General features: G+C 38.0%; 2 protein-coding genes across 3 annotated transcripts; both read right to left on the minus strand.

Annotated features, from left to right (window-relative positions):
* Positions 1-308: 308 nt before the first annotated feature.
* Positions 309-2,036, minus strand: LOC104434218 (UPF0481 protein At3g47200). 2 transcript variants are annotated; one of them, XM_039308080.1, is made up of 2 exons: positions 1,032-2,036; positions 309-750 (listed from the first exon to the last, which is right to left on the minus strand). In XM_039308080.1, the coding sequence occupies exon 1, from the start codon at positions 1,832-1,834 to the stop codon at positions 1,100-1,102; it is 735 nt and encodes a 244-aa protein (XP_039164014.1). In that variant the 5' UTR covers positions 1,835-2,036; the 3' UTR covers positions 309-750; positions 1,032-1,099. The 2 variants fall into 2 exon arrangements, with proteins under 2 accessions (XP_039164014.1, XP_018717361.2); XM_018861816.2 differs by having other exon boundaries at positions 309-933.
* On the minus strand, positions 440-943 carry LOC104439376. The gene has a single exon (XM_039309479.1). It carries the CDS (start codon positions 941-943, stop codon positions 440-442), a length of 504 nt encoding a protein of 167 aa, XP_039165413.1.
* Positions 2,037-20,910: the final 18,874 nt, after the last annotated feature.

Genomic DNA, 20,910 nt, shown 5'->3' on the forward strand with positions numbered 1-20,910 from the left:
AATTATTTTTTATTTTATTTTTATTTTCTCTTTCTCTGGCTCTTCTTCCTTCTTTTTCCTTTTTTTCCCCACCATGGCTGGCAAGGCCTTAGCGAGGTGGATCTTTTGTAGGCGCACTTACAGCAAAAACTTTGTGAAAAAATTCATTGATTCCTTCTCAATATGTCCCAAATTTATTAATTGCTAAATGCTGATAAGCGCAGACAAGCCAATGTCAGTTGCGGCCACATTTATTCGGCGAACCATCCTTAGGATAGATGTTGCATCACTACATACCATTCATATTCGCCAGTTCTACTCGTGAAATGTATTGAATGGGGAAAAGCGAGCGCCCTCCCTAACATATATTAATCGATGTTCTGCTGATTCAAATAGGAAGTGACCGCTGATCACACATTATTCAATAGAAATTTAGAGAATTACAGTGGCAATTTACCATTTAAGAAGGATGGTTTTTGAGAGAGATGAGTGAGCACACAGTCTGTACTATGGTCAGTAAAAGCAACAGCACTGCAGCGATAACCGAGATGGCCACCCACGGGCTACTGCAGTAGTCACGATTGAACGTCGCCTTCCACTTGTTTTGACGCTTTCGGCAATGGTTGGTGAGCTCTTGGCCAAGGCTGTTGAAGTTGTAACTGGGTAAAATTATATTTCCCTCGCCGAAGTTGTTGATTACCCGCATGGCAGCTTCCTTATTGCTGAGCCAATTCTCGATGATTCTCTCGTCGATCAGTAAGCTTGCATCGCCTGGGGTATCAACCAGATGATGCATGAAAACCATGTAGTTAGTCAGATGCTGCTTTGTGCAGTAACATTGCTCAAAGGCGATAATATTCCGAAATGTTTTTTCCGTCGAGTCCATAAGAACCAGATACGGGATGTTGAGCACTCCGCTCTCAAATTTGATATTGAACAAGCACTCGCTCTCACCTGAGAGCATTGTTAATAATAGGGAATAAACAGAGAACGAAACAGAATCAGATAAATATTCATGTTCAGAAAACAAAATGACACGGGTCAACTCTTACATCTTTTCAGCGTCACTCCGGACGCCACCAGCTCCGTCGCACTCGGGGAGCATTTTCTTTTATGGTTCTCATTTGCGGCGCTGCTTCCTCTCCAGCGGCCAGAACGAGAGGCTGATCGCGTGGACAAAGTGCTTCACCTCCGACTCCATCACCCCCTCCGGCAACTTCTCCTCCCTCGTAACCAGGTCGAAGAACAGGCACACGAGTTCAAGCAGCTGGGACATAAGCTGCTGGTGCGTTCCAAACGCCATTTCAAACAGCCGATGGATGATGAAAAATGGAATCTGGTTCTCCAGCAGTGCCATGTCCTCGGAGATATCAGTCAACATCCACGGCTTGCCGAAGATCTGGTCATTGGGCAGCATTTCCCGCCATTCCCCATGCATCAGTAAGAGCTGGATCACGAAGATGTCGTCGAGGAGGATCATCTCGGCGAACTTGTCGGAGTTGAGTTTGATCTGCCTATCGTAGCAGTTCCGGGCCTCATCCTCCCAGGACTTGACCTTGTCAATGTAGTCCTCGAGACTGTTATTCTGGTCATGCTGGAGGAAGTTCTTCAAGTAAAGCAGCTTGTGATCTTCCATCGGCTTGAGGCTTGGATTGAGACGGTGATAAGGCCCAATCGCAACGACGCGGGGCGTGTAGGCCTTTTCATTTGTTTGTCGGAGCCTCTTCGGAACAGTGAAGATGCAACAGTCGGATGGCAGTGATAGTCCCTCAAATCTCCCGTCTATTGAAATTGCGAGTTCATTGATTTCATTGAGATGATCGTCACTTGCAGATGTTGTTCCTTCTCCTGCCATCCTCTTTTTTTCCGTGCTCAGTCAATCAAGAGCAAAGGATTCAGCAAAATCCAGTCCAAGAAAGGGCATTCTGTGCCAGAATAAGCCCACACACTAGATTTGGCAGCTTTTATAGAGAGTGATCATGAAATCAGAAATAAATAAAATAAAAAATAAATCTAGCGGCAATTTGGTTAAAGGGAAGAAGGAATAGTAGTCGGTTGGTTTGACTTTTAAGCATGACAAGAAAGTGGACGCCACAACGACGAAATGGTTTTGCACCTCGCACCTCATATTATGATTGACTGGCTATTGCAGTTCACAATAAATACATACGTCATTTTAAATAATTTTTGTGCCAAAGTAAGTTGGCTGATGTGGTTCGTTCTCTTCGCCCACCATGTCCAGTTTTGAATCCCGCCTTGGCCTTGGCATGGGGTAACCTCCCGTCCTCCTAAACTTTCTTTGATAAAGAGATTAATTTTTGTTTTTCTCAGGTATGATCCCCGTGTTTTTTCCCCGACTGTTAATTCAGTTTCATGCGGGCCCACAGATTTATCGGCCGCTTGAATTTGCATGGTCAAAAGGACACAACTTAAAAAAGGTCATAGCTTTGCTAGCCCCGGCAAACGTTGGCTATTTATTGAATTTAAAGTTAATATCACAAAAAACCACAAATTAGTACATATATGATAAATTTATTCTAAACTTATACGCTTATAACAAATTTACACTCCATTAAATTTTATTATGAAATTATTAAGTTTGATGATATGTAATAGTTGACAGGTGTATTAATTTAAGGTTTTATCTTATGTTTGTCACATGTTTTGTATTTTTTTAATATTAATCTAATTTAATGGAGTATATATTTAACATAAATGTTCTAATTTGAGATTTTTAATAATTAAAATATTTGTATGGATACATATGCATATAATTTTGTCCCATAATTATCTGGGCACAAGACATGACAGCCTTCTGTCTTCTCTGCTCTGTCCCTTTCGTCATTTATACATGAGAAATTTTTAGGTGTTTTGGATACATGTGAGCCCAAAGCCCTTCATATTGGTAGGTTATACGGACCCCATGATCTAATGGCTAGGATGCACTAAGCTCACACACACTACATGCACCCAAGCATGTCTCTCGCCAAAGGAGGCCTCTTCTGCCTGCGGAAAGGGAGGAAAATCAATAGTTTTGTCTCCTTAACGTACAGCTTTACTCTCGTCAAAAAAAAAAAAAAAAAACGTACAGCTTTACTCTTTTTATTTATTTGTTTGTTTTTTGGTTGTCTCTTGCGCCAACGCCATTTATCTCCTCTTTTTCTTCTTCTGCTTGGGCAAGTCTCCATACGTTGTCAGCCTCTCTCTCTCTCTCTCTCTCCCGTTTTATTTATTTATTTTCTGGTGTCATTAACCCTTTATGTCTTTACTCAAGGAACCATGGATAAGCAAAGTAGAGAATGAAAGCATTAAGAGCAAAAATAGAGGCTAGAAATTGAGGCGTTGAAAGGGTATTCAAAGTTTAAACATGGCTGGTATTATCTCTTTGTTTCTACTGGAATCAAGCTCCATACTGATACTAGACCAAAAACCATGATCAAAGGAATATCATCCACAAGTCCTAAGTTTAAGCCCTTGAAGGAAATCCCATCCAAGTAGAAAAACAAAATCCCAAAGTACTTGTGGTTGGATGCTGGTGAAGAAAATAAGAGAATTCAAGAAAACAACGATTCAAAGATAAATTTCCCAGGAGAAGAATGTTCTTCATTGAAAGCCATAATACACTACTTTATTCTACAATACATAATGCTATTTATATTAAGAAGACAACTAGATTTCCTATTTTATATTCTGAATATCTAATCTGACAGATTGACCGAAATCTAATCATATCTACCACTCTAATCTAATATTTCGATAGTAGAATCAAATTATACTCTAATCTAATCTTCCGATGGCAGAATCAAATCATAATCAGATCATATTCTAATCTAATCTTCTGATGGTTTACCAATAATATTATCAATCTTATCAACCTCCCTCAAATTGGGATTAGGTGGAAAACCTAGTCCTAGTTTGTATCGTAGCGTGCAATGATCAAAGCGCGGTAAAGCTTTTGTAAATATGTCAGCAAGTTGATAAGTAGCAGGAACATAGCGAAGTTCAAGTAACTTGAGAGCGACTCTCTCCCGAACGAAATGAAAATCAATCTCCACGAGCTTTGTCCTTGCATGAAGGACTGGATTCACTGTCAATGAAATGGCTGAGCAATTATCACTATAAAGCAAAGTCGGCCTCTTGAGCGGAATACCCAAATCTCTCAATACAAAAGAGACCCATGTAAGATCTGCTGTAGTAGATGCCAAGGCCCTATATTCAGCCTCTGTTGATGATCTTGACACTGTCGGTTGCCTTTTTGCGGACCATGAAATGATATTTGATCCCAAGAAAGTGCAAAACCCGGTTGTTGACCTTTGAGTCTCAGAATAGCCAGCCCAATTAGAGTCCGCATACTCGTATAAATTTAGTGCGCTTTTAGAGTGAAGATAAAGCCCCAGTTGCTAAGTTCCTTTTACATACCGCAACACCCGTTTTAACAATTTGAAATCACCATGTGTAGGAGATTGCATTTTTTGACAGATTTGATTTACTGAATAAGAGATGTCCGGTCTTGTAATTGTGAGATATTGTAATCCACCCGCAACACTTCGAAAAAGTGAGGATCATGAAAAGGCTCCATGTCTTGTACCGTTGGATGAGTTTTGATAGGCAATGGGGTCTCAATCAGCTTACTATCTTGTAATTATGCTTTCTGCAACAAATCACCAGCATATTTAGATTGTGTTAAAAATAGATCTGGACCAGTAAACTTGGCTTCAATACCAAGAAAATAATGAAGTCGTTTGAGATCTTTCATAGAAAAATTTCTGCTTAAAGCTTCTATTAATTCCCGAAGTAGAGATGATGAATTGCCGATCAAAATAATATCATCAATTTGTAATAACAATACCAAGGTGTGCTGACCCGTGTGAAGAATAAATAACGACGGATCAGTAGAGCTGCAATGAAATCCCCATTCCAATAAAAAATTGCTGAATTTTTCAAACCAAGCTCGCGGAGCTTGTTTTAAGCCATATAATGCCTTCTTGAGTAAACAAACCGAGTTAGACATCATAGAACTCACAAAGCCCGGTGGTTGTTCCATAAACACTATCTCATTTAATAACCCATGAAGAAACGCATTCTTCACATCTAGTTGATGGATAAACCATCCTTTAACAATTGCCATGGAGAGAACAATTCTCACGGTTGCCTGTTAACCACAAGACTGAAAGTTTCGACGAAATCAACACATTCCTCTTGATGGTACCCCTTCACCACTAACCGTGCTTTCAGTTTATCAAGGTTTCCTTCCGCATCCAATTTGGCTTTGAACACCTACTTACATCCGACGATATTCATATCTGAAGATCTTGGTACTAGCTCCCATGTTTGATTTAATTCGAGAGCCTCCAATTTATCTATCATAGCTTTCCTCCAACCTAAATGACTTAGTGCTTCTTTAACTATTTTCGGCTCCTTTGGAATCTCACGAGCTATGGAGAGAACATACTTCGGATTGGGCTTCCTTATTCCCGATTTCAACCTTGTTTGCATTGGGTGAGTAGATAGCTGTTGAGTAGATGGAACTGGTAAATCACTTGAGACAGAGATTGTTGCTTCTTCATGTGTTTCACAGTCTATGCATGGTTCTTGTGAACCTAACTGTGGTTGCTGCACGTTTGTCTTATTAGGTGGCTCATAATTTTGTTGTCCAAAGCTGTTATCATCAAATAGAAATCCCATGCTTGGGTGTTGTGATGTTTGCCCTTCACCCACTATTGTTCCAGATTGTCTAGTAAAGAATTTAATCCCCTGTAACCAAGTTTGATATAACTGTGAATGCCCAGGAAAAAGGGTCCCCAATTTATTAGAAAATGGGAATCTCGTCTCATCAAATATCATATGACGACTTACATATACCCTTCCTATTGGCGGGTAAAGACATCAATAACATTTATGTCTCTGACTATACCCAAGAAAAACACAGGGTAATGAGCGTGGATCAAACTTTGTTGCACCATATGGTCTAAGGTGTGGATAGCACTCGCACCCAAAGACTCAAAGAAACCCATAGTCAGGCTTTTTACCAAAGAGCTTACCAAACGGACTACTCATTCCCAACACTGGTGATGGTAGCAGATTGATGAGAAATGTGGCAATCAGAAACGCATTGACCCAATAAATCAACGGTACTCGTGCATGATAGAGCATAGAAAGACCCAACTCAACAATAAGCCAATGTTTCCTTCCGGCATTTCCATTATGTTCGGCGTATATGGGCGGAGACCAACATTTTAATCTTTTCTCATTCAAATGATTAATAAATTGGCTACTATTAAATTCACCTCCACCATCGCATTGGAAAGATTTAATTTGACTTTCAAATTGGTTCTCAACAAGATTTTGGAACATGATAAAGATGAAAAAGAACTCATCCTTTCTCTTCATTGGATACACCAATGAGAATCGTGAGAAACTGTCTATGAAGACTACATAGAATTTAAACTGTTGAAAAGATTCTACTGGGGCAGGCCCCCACACATCACAATAGATTTTTTCAAATGGTTTACTAGCTAGAGACTCCGAGATATTGAAAGGCAACTTGCTACTTTTTCCAACCTGGCAACTTTCACATATTCTCTGTCACCTTTGTAGATTTGATCCGATTGTTGTTCTCCAGAAACTTTATTATTTAAAAGTTTGAGTGCCCAAGCCGAAGGTGCCAGACTTCACTACTAGCGATTTGCTGTCTTTGAGAGTACTACACCTGTGTTTATGCCTGATTTACCTTGTAAAGGCCCCCGCATTTCTTTCCCAGATTGATTACTGAATCCGTCAGATGGTTCTTAATAGATACACCAAGTTTATCAAAGATTAGTGAGCAAGGATAATTGTCAGTTAACTTGGACACCGAAATCAAGTTTTTCTTAATCTCTAGGACCACCAAAACCTCATTTAAAGGAAATGAATGTAGTTTAGTAGATAAAGATGTTGAGCCAATATGGGTAATGGGCAAACAAACTCCATTCCCTACCATCACCTTGTCTGAACGATAGTAAGGAGAGAGAATTAAGATTACCAGTCGATGATGTGATATGGTTTGTTGCCCCAGAATCCGGGAACTAATCTCCTCCTTAATCATCCTCCAAGTGAAGAGCAGCTAAGGCATTTGGTATAAGCTCAGTTTGATAAAAATTATCAAAGCGATCCTAGCAACATAGAGCGTCATGTCCTGGCCTCTTGCATATCTGACATTGAAGCTTCGTATTATTCACATAAAACTGTTTGTTTGAAGCGGAATTACCACCCACATGCAGATACTCCTTTGAATCAGCAACCTTGGTCGAAGTGTTTGTATAGGGTCGAAAGCTTGGATTTTGAGAAGGTGAATTTAGTCTGTAATTTCCACCAAATTGATAACCACCAGATGAATCACCAAAAATTACTAAGGGTTCCATAGTTATGAGATCTGGGATAATTTCTGAACCTCCTTCCACGAAAACCATAGCCTCTTCCTCTATTGTAAAACCTGTCATTCCTTCCTTCAAAACCTCTGTTAAAATTTCTTTGGCTAGCAAAAGCAAATGTTGAATTAAATGAACTCGAATCAGCCTCACTACTCGGTTTCGACTGATCAATCTTTTCACTAGTAAATGCCAAATTAGGGTTTATTTGATTCGACAAATAATTTTGATGTCGCACTTCATATCTCTCGAGCTAAGCAATAATGTCTTCATAGCTCGGCTCGGGTTTGAGACAATACATAGTTGTCTGAAATGTCTCATAGTCACTTCTGAGACCCTCTAAAACACCGAAAACCTTTGTGATTTCATTGACCGGTTTCCCTATCACGTTTAACTGGTCACAAATCAATTTGAACTCACGTAAATACTCGGTTAATGGCCTATTACGCTTTTGACAAGATTGAAGCTTAACCCTTAATTCGAATTCTTTGGCCACAGATCTCTGAGTAAAACGATTACATAATGTATTCCATACCTCAAAAGCCGATTTAAGACCGATTATGAGTCCCGGCATATCCTCAGACACGGATCCAGTAATCCACGATGACACAAGTTGGTCCGTACGATACTGATACTCCGGATTAAGGACATCTTCATAATTTTCCCCTTCCGTGCGTAAGATTCTAAATGGTGGAGGTTGAATTTGACCATTGATGAAACCTAATAGTTCCTGGCTTCTAATAAGGCGAAGAAATTGCGTCTGCCATAGAAGGAAATTTCCTTCAGAAAGTTTGATAGTCACAAAGTTTGAGAGATTTACGTGTATCGGGTATCAGTATCTTGATTTTGGGTTTTCAGCCATGATTGTGTAGATGAAGAATAAATGAACTCAAGGAAAAGGATGAAGACAAATATGATAAAACTGGATCTCAGTAAAAGGCTCTGATACCATGAAGAAAATAAGAGGATTCAAGAAAACAATGATTCAAAGATAAATTTCTCAGGAGAAGAATGTTCTTCACTGAAAGCCATAATACACTACTTTATTCTACAGTACATAATGCTATTTATATTAAGAAGACAACTAGATTTCCTATTCTATATTCCGAATATCTAATATGATAGATTGACCGAAATCAAATCATATCTACCACTCTAATCTAATATTTTGATAGCAAAATCAAATCATACTATAATCTAATCTTCCGATGGCAGAATCAAATCATAATCAAATCATATTCTAATATAATATTCCGATAGTTTACCAATAATATTATCAATCTTATCCGCTGGAACAAGCAAGAAATTATTGAAATTCCATACAAGAGTTGGACTTATAGCATGAGTAGGGTTCTTTGTTTGAGTCGGCTAGAAAGGTTTATCTATTTTGGAACCAAATATTCATACATGAGGTCGATTTTGGTTATCAGTGCCATAAGTTGTGTACGACGCTTACTTTGGTGCCAAAAGTTTCCGTCGGATCACTTAAGTGCCAAAATTTTTGAAAAACGATCATTTCAGTGCTAACGCCGATCTGATAGGTCGGAAATCTGACGTGGCCTTTTTTATTTATTAATTTCTTATGTTGATGTGGCTTGGGAGAGTCCAGTTAGCATCTAAAGTAAGAAACGGCGTCGTCTAGTTGCATTTCCCCTCAAATAAGAACCCTAATTTGCCAAATTAAAAGAAATCCCCAATTTCAAACCCCTAAGCGGCCATTGAATAAATCCTCCCAACTTGATCTGCCATGCTTTAGCAACTTGCCGGCAACAAGCCACAAAGAAGCTACTCCACTTGGTCATCTTGACCTTCGCCGTCGTAAGTGCTTGTCCCACCCCTTATGGAGAACAGAGAAGATCAAACGTCAACTTCAACTTCAACTTTGGTCTCAATAGAACAAAACAAGGAGTCAAACGCTATCTTGTTTATGGACGATGATGGAGTTGCAATTTGTGACTAGATCAAGGACATAAAGTTCAGTTATCACCATCAGCGGTAATTAAAGTGAACGAATAGATTTCAGGAGCGATTTCATCACTTCATATCTTTTCATTGCAAAGTAGAGTAAAACAGAGCATGCCTCGCACTCTTTTGGAATCGATTATTGTTGGCAGCAAATGAAAGTTAGATCGACGTGAAGAGTAGAAGATCATGGACGAGTGGTTCGCAAGCGTCGGTATTGCTCGACCAAATCTGGTGGTGACAACTGGTGGCAACGATGGAGGAGGGGTAGAGGTCGAGCTTGGAGAGAGGGGATGACCAGATGGGTTTTTCAAGCAAGAGGGATTAGAGGCATTCTGGTGAAGGTGCTCGACCAGATTTGGTTGTGACAACTGGTGGCAACGATGGAGGAGGAGCAGAGGTCGAACTTGGAGAGAGGGGATGACCAGATGGGTTTTTCAAGCAAGAGATATTAGAGGCGTTCTGGTGAAGGAGAGAGCAGACACCATTGTTGCAGAGAGGGCAGAGAGCGAGCTTACAGAGGGTAACGGAGGAGAGATTATAAAAAAAATGCCAATTTTTTCTTTCTTCTTCATTGGATAGCAGCTAAGAAAGTCCACATGGATTGATTTTCTAAAAAAAAATGCCCAATCATATTAAACTTTTAATTTAAAAAAGCCACGTCATTTTTTGGCCTGAATTTTTCGCCGGAGGCATCAAAGTGATCGTTTTTCCTCCGATTTGGTACTTAAGTGATCCGACGGAAAATTTTGGCACCAAAGTGAGCATCGTACACAACTTATGACACTGATAGTGTACTTCTCCCCTAGACTAGCGGAGCTTTTGGCCCTAACAATCTATTGTACGGCGTGCTGGTTAATTACATTCCGAAGAGTTTGGAAGAGTTCAAAGCCAATAATTAATTTATATTTTTAAATTTCTTTGCAAGGTTGAGAGGTTCTTTTTTATGAGGAATTGCGAAAGCTAAATATTATATGAGTTGTTAGGTGTAGGGGAATAGTGAGAGTATTTAAGTGATTCAAGTGTAATTGCAAGATTTCTGTTTTACTGCTTAATTTATAGTGGAATTACATATTGCTTTCTTCATGAAGTAGGCTATGCTGATCAAATCATGTAAATCTGTGCCTAATTCATTTCCTTGTTTTGTTAATTATTGTGTATGATCACTTGTTTTTACAATAATTGGTATCAAAGCCAAACTCAACTAACTTGAAGAGAATCAATGACGATAGAAGAAGAAAAAGTGAAATTGATAAATTTGATGGGAAATGATTTTGGTTTTTAGAAGATGCAGGTTGAGGATTATTTGTTTAGAGGAGTCCGCATTAACCCTTATTTAGAGGGAAACAGGAATCGATGAGCAAGCCTATTAGGATTTGCTAGATAGATAGGCATTGAGTGTTATTCAACTTACGTTGGCTTGTAATGTTGTGTTTGACATAATGAAAAGGAAGATCACTATTGAGTTGATAAATGCTCGGTTGAACATGTATGAGAAGTGCTTTACAATCAATAAGAGTTATTTGACATGATATTCAAATTACTTAAAGATGGACGAAGGTGCATCTGTTGCTGAGCAATGAATTCAATGTGATTGTTAGTCAATTGAGTTTGGTTGAAATTGAATTTGATGATGAGTTATGTGCTTTTATTCTATTATCTTCATTGCTTGATAACTAGAATACTACCATTAGTGCTATTGAGTTTTTCTCTGGGTCAAGAAGCTTGGCATTTGATGAGGCTAATTTGATTTCGAGTGGAGACATCTAGAGGAGAGAATATGGTGAGCATGTACTTGTTAGTTTAGAAGGTGAAGATAAAGAAGGAACTAGTACACATGTTAGTAAGAGTAGTGCAAACCTAAATGACATAGTCAATCTAGGATTGATGATGTTGTTTATTAAAGTTTTGGCAAAATGACATCTTATAAGGGATTGTCTTCAGCTAAAGAATGAGAAGGGTAAGGGAATTGAAGTTGAGTCTATTAATGATAATACTAGAATAGCCAAAAGTAACTCAGATAGTGATTATTATGTCTTGACTTTCATTGAGGATTCATTGTTTGATGGATGGGTTATTGGCTTCTGGTTACTTGTTTCACGTTGCACCAAATAATGTTTACTACTTATCGGTGAACCAATAGTGGTAAAGTTGGAGAACAAGGTTGAGTGCGATGTTGGAGATTTTAAAATTAGAATGCATCTTGGTATTGTGAGGACATTGACTTGATTGAGTCATGTTCCAAAATAGAAAAAGAACCCAATTTCCTTGAGTATCCCGAAGTTAGCTAGATCTCGATGTGGACTTTTGAAGGTCATTCGAGGTATCTTGATGACAATGATAAGAGCTTAGCATAGCGGCTTGTATGAGCTTTAAAGGGATATGGTTTTGGATTTTGTCATGGAAACATTGGATGCTTTTTGAGAGTTTGAATTGTGTGGTATTCATTTGGGGTACATTGCCAATAGAAACTTGAAGTTATTGAGTGAAAGGAATTTGTTGTGCAATTATGTGGCTAAGGAACTATAAGTGTTGTAACTTAGAAAAACCACACAAAGTGTAGTTCAATTCACCCATAAGAAAAACCACGAAAATTGCATATTTGTTTCACTAGGATGTTCATAAGCTATCGCAATTTCCTTTGGCAAAAAGTGCTAGATTTATGTTTTCAGTTATGGATGACTACTCAAGTAGTTATTTATCCGTGACACAAGTTTGATAACAGTAAGCAGTTGAGAACCTTGATTAAAATGGAGACTAGTAAGACGATCAAATATGTACAGACTGATAGTAGTATGAAGTTTTACACGTAGCTGTTGAACAAATTCTCCGTGAAAAGTAGGCATAATGAAACACCGTACTAGTTAGTATTAGTGAACCACAACAAATTGTAGAATTGATGAGCAGTTTGTAGTGCTTCCAATGACCAAGTATAGAAACACTTCAACCCACCGTACTTTGCTAATCAAACTCAATTTGAAATTTTATCCCCAGTTGCAAATTATAAATATAAGAAAATCCTTATGCAGTGATGAACAACTTCGGGAGGGGGGAAAAGCCTGTTTTACTATGGAAAATGAGGTAAATCAATCAAGTATCTATGTTTTCACATCCAAATAACGTAGAAAAGAATAAAGTAAGAAACATAAAATATCTGTTTTTTTTTTTTCCCTATGTATCATTTTGTGTATGTTTAGATCGAGTTCGCATTTCTGGCGTCGTCTGACAAGAACGATAATGATACAAGACCATAAAATAGAGAGTATCGAGAATTGTCTTAGTCAAGTTATTGGTCTATCCCGTTGGCTTCAATTTAACCATAAATGGTGAAATGTACGTGACATCTAACGGCTACCATCTCATCTGGGCAGCTCTCTGGATTGGTCCATCCGTGTTTGCATTTATTATTCTGAAATTATAGGTCAATTTTTCAAGGGAGTTCTCCAACTAACCACTGCCTCTAGCTTTACTATTTGTAACCATCACGCATTAATTCTACTCATGAATCATGTGGATGATACAGTCTTGTTGTCTAGCTAAAGATACATATATCCTCGTGATGCTTGCGATTCTAAAATAGTCCTGAACAGTCATTTTCGCGATCATTTTAATGAACCTACTGATAGGATAATTTTTAGGTTTATGCTTAATCCCTCCCTCCTAAAACATATGCAATCATTCAATTGTGGTTTTTACCATCAACCAAAACATATGCAATCAATCAATTGTGGCTTCTTCTTCTTCTTCTCCGACAAAATGACGGAATCAAAAGTTTAGGCATGTCATATTTTCCAACTTGCCGGAACATTTCTTAGTGAAAATTTACACACTGAGGTAAGGGAACGAACCAATATTCAGCTCACTAATTGCGCAACCTATTGAAAGTCTCACATTCAGGGATGATAGAAAGTAAGAGCAATCATCAACTCAGAGCTTTATGTGTAAGAACAAGTACCAACAAAGATGTCCACAAAAAACTACGGTTTTATTTGGTGGGTCAGAGAATTGATAATAAAAAAGAAGACGTATAAGATAATTAAGTGTATAGATTGACAGTAACATGGAATTCTACTCGGAACTGTTAAACAAATTTTATGTGGAAGTTGGCATGATGAGATTATGCATTAATTCCAATAAAATACAACATGTTGTAGAGTTGATGAGCAATTAATTTGTAGTTTTGTATAACATGCTCTCTGTCACTAGATATGGGAAATCCACCAAACTTCCCTAATCGAACTCGGTCGGAAAAATTTATCCCCACATGCAAAGTATAAATGCAAGAAATTCCTTTAGCAATGATCGAAATTTTCTTGGAAAAAAAAAAAAAAACCTTGTTTCACTATTGCAATGAAGTAAATCAATGAATCATATACGTTTTCCCACACATAATTTTTATGAAAAATAAAGTTAGAGACGGAGAAATCTGTTTTCCCCTTGGGGGTCATTTTCGTGTGTTGATATCGACTTCACAGGTCTGGCGTAGTCCGACTAGAAGGACACTAAGGGTGCGTTTGTTTGCATTTCTGTTTAAAAAATTGTTCAGAGGAAAATAAAAAAAAGTGTTTATGTTCCGGGGAACAATTTTTGAACAAAACAACCCGTTTGGTAAACTTGTTCGGGGGAATAAAAAATAAACAGAAACATGTTTGGTAAATTTGGATAATTTTTTTATTTCTTTTATTTTTTCTATTTATTTTTTCTTATTTTTCCTTTTTTTCTTTTTCATTTTTTTCTTCTTTTGGCCGTTCGCCGGCCAAGGCCTTGGCCCGACGGCCGGCGAGGCCGAGCTCGCCCAAATGGGCGGCGAGGCGCGGCTCGCCGGCCACCGCCGGCGACGCCGACTCGCCCAGATCCGGCGAGGCCGAGGCTCGCCGGCCGCCGGGCGAGCTCGGCCTCGCCGGATCTCGGGCGAGATCGAGCTCGCCGGGCCGCGCGAGGTCGGCCTTGCCTTGATCCGGCAAGGCCGAGCTCGCCCGGGCGGCAAGGCGCGGCCTCGCGGGGCCACCGCCGTGCGAGGCCGAGGCTCGCCGGCCGCCGGGCGAGGTCGGCCTCGCCGCGGATCCGGGCGAGCTCGAGCTCGCCCATCTACGGCGAGCCTCGGCCTCGCCGGGCTACGGCGAGCCTCGGCCTCCGCCGGGGGACGGCGAGCCTCGGCCTCGCGGGGGGCGGCGAGCCTCGCCGTGATCGGGCGAGGCCGCGGCCGTCGGCCGGTCGCCGGCCATGGCCGAGGGCGACCGGCCAAAAGAAAAAGAACAAGAAAATAAGAGAAAAAAAGAAAAAAAGTGTTTCTCAAAAGTGTTTCGAAAACAAGAAACACAAATTTTGTGTTTCTTGTTTTTTTTTTTGTTTGGAACAAAAGAACAAAAAGGAACAAACGCGTCCAAACGTGTTGTTCCTTTTTTTTTTGTTTAAGGAAAAAAACAGAAAAAGTGTTTAAAAACAAAAAAAAAAGAATACAAACAAACGGGCCTAATTGTTTCTGTCAACAAGATTGTACCATCATGCAAAAAAGGAAAAAAAAAACAAGATTGTACCATCAACATGACCACTTGTGACTTTTCAGCTGTCCACTGACCACTGTCTCTAGCTTTACTATCCATAAACATCACATTAATTCTGCTCGTGAATCATGTTGATGGTACAATCTTGTTCCCTAGCTAAAGATTCAAACCTACCCACTTGTAATTCTAAATGTGAAAGACTATGCCTAGAAGGACAATAATTGTTTCTGTCAACAAGATTGTACCATCAACATGACCACATGTGACTTTTCAGCTATCCACTGACCACTGTCTCTAGCTTTACTATCCATAAACATCAGACATTAATTCTGCTCGTGAATCATGTTGATGGTACAATCTTGTTCCCTAGCTAAAGATTCAAACCTACCCACTTGTAATTCTAAATGTGAAATCTTTTACGATCATTGTCAACTATTTTAAACACTTAAGTTGTTAGATGAAGTTGTAGTTTAATATTAAAATATTATATTATTCTCTCTCATGCTTAATCTAATTTTTTTGCACCTAATATTAAGCGTTGACATATTTAATTGGGGAGGCAAATGAGATTTGGAAATATTTAAATTTAGGATTTTCTACTCCGATACTATGTGAGAATTTTGTGAAAACATCTCCGATTGTTCTAAACCCTAAAGTTATTAAAAGAATACGTTTTTAATATTTAATTATTCTATAATTAAAATAGTCCAAAACCGTCAATTTTGCAGTCATTGTCATGATACAGATCTTAATCCCTCCATCTCATGTATATGATATTACAATCAACAAAAAATATATACAATGTTCTTTTCTCGAAAAATTAGGGCTAAAGATATCACAATTGTCATAATTTTGGTATGATACTTTTTTTTTCGACCACTTAAAGTGCCATGACTACTAAAAAATGTTGACTTGCAATGTTGTTAATTTCAATTGATCACTTAACTATCATGAACATTTTTAAAGTGTTTACCCAATGGCCCAAATTCAACATGGCATAGCACTTGTAGTAAATGCTTTTAAAAGTTTGCACTCAAGTATCAATTGACAACCATTGATTTTGTCCTAGTGGGAAAGAGGAAGTGGGGGGATCAAATCCCCACCTTCTTGGAGGTTGGGGTGGGAGCGATTAGTTTCAAGTGCAAGTTTCAACTCTTATGCCCTATGAAGAGACATGGTAAAAATCTGAAAATGAATTGAGAATTAGAGTAAGATTAACAAATAAAAAAGTATCAATCGAAAAGTTATATAATAAAAAAGTTGTGGTGCTCTGAGTGCCATATATAAGTTATGGCATTCATATGATTGCAAGCAGCTTCTCCTCTTTCCATTCTAGGGAAAAAATGAATTGAACACTTAAATAAGTGTCATACAAAAGTTATTATACTTATAATGTCGTTTCCCAATAAAAGATCAATCAATTTTGGGTCATTGAACAGCAAAGTCCCTTTCATTATTACAGATTCTCTTACGTGTTCATATAGTGATCTCTGGCCTTTTATCTGTAGAAAAACCCAGCACAAGGCTGTATCCTCTCAAGTAAAAGATGTAGAAAAGTGAGGATGCTTGTGCTTTCACAAATAGCCCTTTCAACAACAGCAAAGCAGCTTTTGGCTTTTTTTTTTTTTTTTTTTTATGTCAAGGAGACCAAGATCTGTAGAAGGTATTATCTTACACATCCAAACTTGTGATGTGAAGTATTAACCAAAGTCCATATTTCTCCAAGAGATACAAACTCTCAGTTATTGCCATTCAAAAGTTTCAACTTACATTTCATGCTTGAGTTAAGCTGTCACCACATGCCCAGATGCTGCTACAAATATTGGTTTCTTGTTTGTTTTTCTGAATTTATCTTTTGAATATGTTAATTGCATTTCGCAAATCATGCAAGATCAACCAACACAACCATCTAATAAAGGAATGGCATATATATATATATATATATATATAATTATTAAGTGCTAAATATCGAAACATTGAAGACCTAATAACATCACACACATTTCACAACACTGGTTAATTTTGCGTTGTGAGATTCATAAAAAAAAAAAAAAAAACTCAATATATTGTAAGTTAAGGAAAGGGGTTACTTAAATTTTTCATTGAAAAGATACTTGACGAAAATAAGAATCTTAACAGTTATGTTGTGAAACTGATATTAATAATGTTATTCAAGTTTTCAGTAATAATTGATTAACTTTTGATTTCCATTTTCTATATATAAATTTGCCAAACTTGTGACATACGAGCTATTTCATTTTTCTAAGTTAATCAAACAAATCCAAAGTCAGTATATGAAATGTCCCACAAAAGCTCACGGGCTTTAAGCAAAGTACTCTCACTCTCACTTGAATGGGCCTGTGGCCCTGGTGCTCTACTTGCACAAAGGCTTGGTCATTGAAATCAACTTATTCATATATCATTACATACTCCAATTTTCATAAAATTGGTCTACTTTCCAAACTTTCCCGAAACAGTTTTTCTTTCCATCTTTCATTTTCTTTACATTGGCCTCAACCCCACACAAACGGAAAATGTAGTTGAAAAATCTCTTTTTTGGGTTTTGTGGCAATATAGTGTCTGAGTCAATTTTTATGCTCGCAATCCAAGACATCGTCCTTGTGCATCCATGATTTCACTTCCAGAACACTTCCAACAAAACTTGAACCCATTGTTGGAAATTTATTTGTTAAAACAAAAAAAGAGTGCTTTTTATTTGTCCCACATAGGAAAAATGGGAGGAAATTTGTCAATTTATAAGTGTGAGGTTTCCTTTGTATACCAAAATGAATTATTGGGTGTGAGCTAGACCTCACCATACCCGCGTACGCGTGCGAATAATGGCGCAATTATTTGGCGCACTAGGCACTTTGCACGCTTGTGCGCCCGCGGTTTAATTAGCACTAATCCCTTTGTTATTTTATTTTTATTTTTATTTCGTATGGTTATCTTATTAACTTTAATCAATTCAAAGGTTTTTTTGTTTATTGAGAATTTTCGGATATTAATTAATTAATAAATAATAATTTCGAAATTTTATTTATTAAATAATTATGATTATTTTTGTTCCCAATTTTTTGTTTGTGTATTTTCAAGACAACCTTTGAATAAGATACCCGTTCAGTTTGTAACATTTTCCGAAGGGTTGCATTTGTTTGGTTTTTAACTTCTTACGAATGGATGCCTTTGTTCATTTGAGCAATTTTCGAAAGAATGTGTTTGTTCATTTTCACAACTTTTCACGAAGAGTTGTCTACATTTTTAAGACCATTATATATATATATATATATATATATATATATATATATATATATATACTTGTCAGATTGAGGAAGAACGAGTGTGATCATTTTTCATCTTTTCAAGTCTTATTTTTGAAAACTACAGCCATCTTTTCAATTGTTTCCTAGAGAGATCCTGGAGAAATACTAAAATTGCTATCTAGTATTCTCATTTTAAGACTTTGTTGTATCCTAGAGGATATTTGCCGGTGACCATTAGCAACTTTGTGGGGCAAATAAATCCTTAAAGAAAGTGATATCACGCCTCAGAGTTCGACTCGAGTACTCTAAAGATCTGTCTTCATTGTTCGACCCTATTCGAAGCAGTATTTAAACAACAATTTTAAGGATTTATTTTGCAACAATGGAGTTGGAGACAATCAAAGTGATGAATCAAGACATGGTCAAACTGGACCAGTTCGATGGGAACAACTTTGCTCGCTGGAGGGACAAGATGAGGTTCTCTGAAGATTTCCTACATACTGGATCCTAACTTGGCGCCTATAGAAGATCCGAAGCCTATTATCGAAGGAGGAGAGCCAAGTGCGGAAGCCATTGAGAGGGTTAATAAAGAGAAGAAGAAACGTGCGGAGGACGAACTACTTTGTTGAGGACACGTTCTGAATACTCTATCAGATCGCTTGTACGACTTATTCACTGAAATGAAGTCGGCTAGAGAAATTTGGAATGCACTAGAATTCAAGTACAAAGCGGAGGAGCAAGGTACCAATAAATATCTAATCGCAAAGTATTTTGATTTCAAGTTTATTGATACTAAACCATTGCTCGAACAAGTCCATGAATTGCAAGTGCTTGTGAATAAAATTCGTGCCCTCAAGATTGATATTCTAGAAGCTTTTCAAGTTGGAGCAATTATTGCGAAATTGCATCCAAGTTGAAAAGACTATGGAAAAAGGCTGATGCACAAGTCAGAGGACTTCACTTTTGAGCAAATACAGAAACATCTTTGCATAGAGGAAGAGTCACGTTTACGTGATAATTCTGTTTTGTACAATTCCAAAGTGAATGTTGTGGAAAGGAAAAGGAAAATTAGCTAGAACTTCAAAGTAAAAGGCGGGCATAAATTTAAGAGAACACAAAAGAAGAAGAAGGGTTGCTGTTTTGTTTATGGCAAACAGGGACACTACGCCAATGATTGCATTCATCGCAAGAGCATTTCAAACGACAAGAACATTCCGATGGTAAAGGCCGATCCAAATTTGGTTGAAGAAAATTATGTGGCCATGATTTCAACCATGATTTTGAACATGAAAGTTTCTAAAATTAATGATACGATGGCTATGATTTCTGAAATTAATTCTACCACTGTCCAATTTGGTTGGTGGTTAGATTCTGGAGCAACGGTCCATGTGTGCAAGGACAAATACATGTTCAAGCAATTTGAGGAGATTGTTGACTCAGATGTCTAAGAGGTCCTGATGGCAAATAATGCTCTTGCAAAGGTTGCTGGAAAAGGCACGGTGGAGATAGACTTCACTTCTGGAAAGAAGATTACTCTTCTTAATGTGTTATTTATACCCAAAATTAGGAAGCACCTAGTTTCTATTGATTTACTTTGTAAGAGGGGGTTTCGGGTTTTGTTTGAATCCGACAAGGTTATCCTATCGAAGAATGGGCTCTTTGTTGGAAAGGGTTATGCCAATGATGGCATGTATCAACTGAGTATCAATAATAATATTGCTAGTTCTGCTTATATTGTTGAGTCTTCAATTTTATGGCATAGTAGGTTGGCACATATAAATATTCGTTATTTGAAGAATATGAAGAAGTTAGACTTGATAAATTTCAATGGCGAATATGATAAATGTGAAATATGTGCTAAGTCCAAACTTCCTAAGAAACCATTTCCTAGTGTTGAAAGAAATTCGAATTTATTGGATTTGGTTCATAGTGATATATGTGAATTCAATGGTATGCTAACACGTGGAGGTAAAAGGTATTTTATTACTTTTGTGGATGATTGCAGTATGTTTATGTATGTTTATCTCATGAGATTGAAGGATGAAGCATTTACCATGTTTAATAGTTATAAAATCCCCAGACAATAAAACAATGGGATAGAAAAGTTGGCCATATTCTTCATATTGAATCTCACGACCACACTTTCATTAACAGCACGACTCATAGTATATTTACAATACTATTCATAGCATACTTGTCTCACACTTATCTACACTCAGACAAGGTTCACAAAAGGGATGGGATTTTGATCCTCATCCGGGTTGTACTTGGGATCATCATCCTGATCCTCCTCAAACTCTTCTTCACTAACTTCGTTTTCTTCAAGCTCTTCATCCTCTGCTGGCTCGTCATCAGGGTCATCCAATAGGTAATCCTCCTTCGGTTCCTCTACGGACCTGAAATGGTTATTCAATAACCAATGAGACCACGTCTCAGCGAGTTCTACCCCCTAAGACCCGATTAGTAAACCAATACGCTACTCAGTTGCCTAAGCACAGCATGAGTCAGAGGACTTACCTTGGCCTCATTTCCAACCTACAATTCAAGGTTAAACACAGAAATTCAAACAATTCACGACAACCGATCAAGTATTGATCAATCGACTTAGTCGATTATATGTCAATCGGATAATCTCTAGGTCATTCCCACTCATACCATGATTCCCAAATGGTGTACTCATTCACCAAATCACATGTGTTTCTCGGGCGTCGTTTTCTCCAATGACATACCGATCACCGACACCGTGCATTCTTTAAGGTGCTGTTTTCACTAGTGATATCCTTGATCACCGAACCA

The sequence above is a fragment of the Eucalyptus grandis genome, chromosome 3, assembly GCF_016545825.1.
Source record: "Eucalyptus grandis isolate ANBG69807.140 chromosome 3, ASM1654582v1, whole genome shotgun sequence".
Lineage (NCBI taxonomy): Eukaryota > Viridiplantae > Streptophyta > Magnoliopsida > Myrtales > Myrtaceae > Eucalyptus > Eucalyptus grandis.